This window comes from Cebus imitator, unplaced genomic scaffold, assembly GCF_001604975.1.
Source record: "Cebus imitator isolate Cc_AM_T3 unplaced genomic scaffold, Cebus_imitator-1.0 Scaffold20, whole genome shotgun sequence".
NCBI classification, from domain to species: Eukaryota; Metazoa; Chordata; class Mammalia; order Primates; family Cebidae; genus Cebus; species Cebus imitator.
In genome coordinates this window covers 6,907,258-6,911,270 of record NW_016107335.1, presented here as the reverse complement: position 1 = coordinate 6,911,270, position 4,013 = coordinate 6,907,258, and the positions used below count along the sequence as shown (strand labels likewise).

The following is a 4,013-nucleotide window of genomic DNA, read 5'->3' as shown; positions in this document are numbered from 1 at the left end:
CCATGCTCTTTTTCCAAAGATGAAGGAAGTTATGTGCAGTTCAGAAAAGCATTTTTAATTTTTTTTAAATCACAAAAAGCACCCCACACTTGGTTTTTTGTCTGTTTTTGCCTCTTTCATCATCTTCATGGGTATTTGTCATTGCTTAATTTTTAATCAGAAATACAAATCCAGTAATGGATCAAATCATGTAGAACTCAGTATGAAACGTGGTGTTCTGCTCCTCCCCACCATTCTTTCTTCCCAGAGAAAAATTCTTTTAACTTTCTGTTTCTTACTTCCTGCACCCAGTATAAGTGGATTCCTCTTTTCCGCATTCGCCAGCTGTAGACCTGCCTGCGTGAGGAGTGTGGACGCCGCTCATATGTGTCGCTCCCTGTCCTCTGCCTCTCGGTACCATCGTGCGGTTCCTTCTAGTTGTGTGCTGGCGACTTTTCTCTTACTGTCAATCTTTCCATGGGTCTTATCTTTAGATGTGTCCCTCATAAGCAGTATGTACTCAAGTTTGTTTTAATTAAGTTTGTGGGTTTTTTTTTTTCTTTTCGAGACAGAGCGTTGCTCTTGTTGCCCAGGCTAGAGTGCAATGGCGCAATTTTGGGTCGCCGCAACCTCTGCCTCCCAGGTTCAAGCAATTCTCCTGCCTCAGCCTCCTGAGTAGCTGGGATTACAGGCATGTGCCACCATGACTGGCTAATTTTGTATTTTTAGTAGAGATGGGGTTTTTCCATGTTGGTCAGGCTGGTCTCGAACTCCCAACCTCAGGTGATCAGCCCATCTCGGCTTCCCAAAGCCAAAGTGCTGAGATTACAGGTGTGAGCCACTGTGCCTGGCCTAAGTTTTGTTTTTAAACCAGTGTGAAAAGTGTAGTCTTTTTAGGTCTCAGTACTACTCTTGGCTTTCTGTGTGTCCTGTGTGTAGTGTAACCTTTTCTCTTTTCTGGACTTCTTTTGGATTGAGTCCACTTATTTCTGTTCCCAGTGGCCACTCCATGTTTAAAGTTGTACATTCCTATACTGCTCTTTTAGTGGTTTTCTTAAAGAATACAGCATTTGTTCTTGATTTACCAGAGTGTAATCAAAATTGGTACTTTCTCCAAACAATGCCAGGATCTCATAATGTTCACATTTCAGCTATCCCTCCCTCAGTGTGTATGCTATTGTTGCTGTCCATATCATTTAAGCCCCAGAAGCCATTTCTTACATAGCAGTATTCATGCTGGCTTGCCCAAGTATTTCCCCTTCATGTTACCCTGTTCCTTCTGCAGCTGCAGGCTGGATCTGGGACTGCTGTCATCCTGGCTGAAGAACACTCTTAGGAGTTCCCTTTTTGGACCACCTAGTGATTCATCCTCTGTTTTTCCAAAAATGTCCTTGTTTTTCCTCATTATTTCGAAGAACATTTTTATTCAGTATCCAGTTTTAGGTTGGCAGTGGCAGATACCTTCTTTCATGACTTTGAAGGCATCATTCAAGAACCTTCCGGCATTCACTGTTTCAGACAGGAAGTCAGTTTAGTCTTACTTTGCTTCCCTTAAGATAATCTCTTTTTCATTGGCTGCTTAAATTTTTTTTGTCTTGTTTTTATAAAGTGTTTTTTGGGTATGTATAAACATTGTTACTTTTTGGAAGTAACTAATTGACTGTGGAATTCTGTCTTGTCTTTTTCTTTGAATATACTGAGCAGCTCAAGTCTTTGCTTGACAAGTCCATAATTTGAAACCCTGCACGTCTGTTTCTGTTGTAGGTTGTTGCTCTTGCTTTGCTTTCATGTGATTTTATCTCCCAGTTGCCTGGTTATTTATTTGTTGCTTATTTATTTTTGCTTAGCACCAGACATGATATATGAAAAATGATAGAAATACATTCATACCTGGGATGATGTTTTTTCCCTGCAGAGATAATTTGGCTTCTTTTCTGCAGGAAGCTTGGGCCACTAGAATCCACGATCCGCTCTGTCCCATTGGAGGCAGTGAGCTGACTGGAAGCTAGCACAGGTCCCTAAGAGGACCAGTCTGTGGCTTTGCCCACTGCAGCACAGGGCTGCTCACCTTGGCACTACTGACTTTTTGGGCCAGATAATTCTTTGTTGTAGGGGGCCCTCTTGTGCATTTTAGGATAGTTAGCAGAATCCCTGACCTCAACCCAGATTCTGGAAGCACCCTGCCACACAAACACATCAAGATGTGACAGCTAAAAATGCTCCAAACATTACGAACTGTCTGTTGGGGAACACAGTCATCCCAGTTGAGAGCCACTGGTCTAACTCGTGTGAGTCCAACTCACCGTGTGTGATGTTTGTCAGGTCTCTCCTTGGTGGACCTTAGAGCCCAGGTTTTGTCCTTAAGGCTCTGTGAGAGTGTCAAAAGCAATAACCATATGAGGTGGATTTCTACCAGAAACGGTTATAGTAGGAAAAGAACTTCTGAGACTTAGAGAAGTAGCCTTGGAGTGCCAGATACTAGCATATTATTAGCAATCTAGAAAATTCAGTTGTATGGCCTGGCTCATTTTCTGATGCTGGATAAAATGTTTCCTAGTCATTCATTCAGTTTTTATTAGTTATGTTCCAAAGCAACACTGAATATTTTTAACATAAGTAGTGTAAACTTTTGTTTGACAAGATGGAATTAGTACAGTCGTTGTTTTCCTTTTTCTAGGTCACCAACAATGGCTGGAGGTTTGTTTGCCATGAACAGACAGTATTTCCACGAACTTGGACAGTATGATAGTGGCATGGATATCTGGGGAGGAGAAAATTTGGAAATATCATTTCGGGTAATTTTATTTTTTGCATGCTCAATTAGTAGAATATGATTTTCATCCATGATCTCATATTTTCTGTAAATTCTCATTATTATAATTTTTTTTTGAGATAGAGTCTTCTCTGTCACCCAGGCTGGAGTGCAGTTGTGTGATCATGGTAACTGCAGCCTCCTGGGCTCCAGCGATCCTCTTGCTCAGCCTCCTGATTAGCTGGGTCTACAGGCATGCGCCTGTAGTTTTTCTGTTTTTGTAGAGATGGGGTCTCACTGTGTTGCCCAGGCTAGTGTCAAACTCCCGGGCTCAAGTGATCCTCCTGCCTCGGCCTCCCAGAGTGCTCCATGATTATCTTTATTGACAAACCATCCTTAATAAGTGCTACTTTGCCAGAATCTGTGATATGGATGATATCTGTTCTAAATGTCAAAAGTATCTGTGTTGATCCAGCGGCTAGGAAAACAACAAAATGGAAAAGCGTATAAGAACACAGGTATTTATTCGTACTTATTTTTTTGAGACAGGGTCTTGCTCTGCTGCCCAGGTTGGAGTACAGTGACATGAACACAGTGACTCACTGCAGCCTCAAAACTCCTAGGCACAAGCGATCCTCCTGCCTCTCAAAACTCCTGGGCTCAAGCGAAGCCTCCTGCCTCTCAGCCTCCAGTGTAGCTGGGAGTACAGGCACATGCCACCACACCTGGCTAATTTTTTATTTTTTGTAGAGTGTCTCACTGTGTTGCCCGGCTGGTCTTGAACTCCTGAACTCAAGCAGTCCTCCTGCCCTGGCCTCCCCCAAGGTGCGAGCCTCTGTGCCCAGCCTATTTTTCTGGACTTAGAGATGCAAGTGCGTAGTGTGTGGCAGTAAAGTCTGGCCCTAGTGCACTCATCACTGGAATGATGGACACTGTACCCGGTGGGTGGTATGTCATCCCTCCTCCCTCCCACCTTTTAGAGTCTCCAGTGTCTGTTATTCCACCCTATGTATTTATTTATTTTTTAAAAATTATAAATGCAGCCGGGCGCGGTGGCTCACGCCTGTAATCCCAGCACTTTGGGAGGCTGAGGCGGGTGGATCACGAGGTCAAGAGATCGAGACCATCCTGGTCAACAAGGTGAAACCCCGCCTCTACTAAAAATACAAAAAAAAAATTAGCTGGGCATGGTGGCGCATGCCTGTAGTCCCAGCTACTCGGGAGGCTGAGGCAGGAGAATTACCTGAACCCAGGAGGCGGAGGTTGCGGTGAGCCGAGATCA

The 4,013-nt window shown here is 43.7% G+C and overlaps 1 protein-coding gene across 1 annotated transcript in view; it reads left to right on the top strand.

The window, feature by feature from the left end:
• The window catches only part of LOC108297329 (polypeptide N-acetylgalactosaminyltransferase 11), a 22,963-nt gene that overhangs the window by 8,928 nt on the left and 10,022 nt on the right, over positions 1 to 4,013 (top strand). The window contains exon 5 of the mRNA XM_017520037.2: positions 2,657 to 2,774. Within this exon, the coding sequence (XP_017375526.1) occupies positions 2,657 to 2,774 (118 nt within the window). The remainder of the gene's footprint in view (positions 1 to 2,656; positions 2,775 to 4,013) is intronic.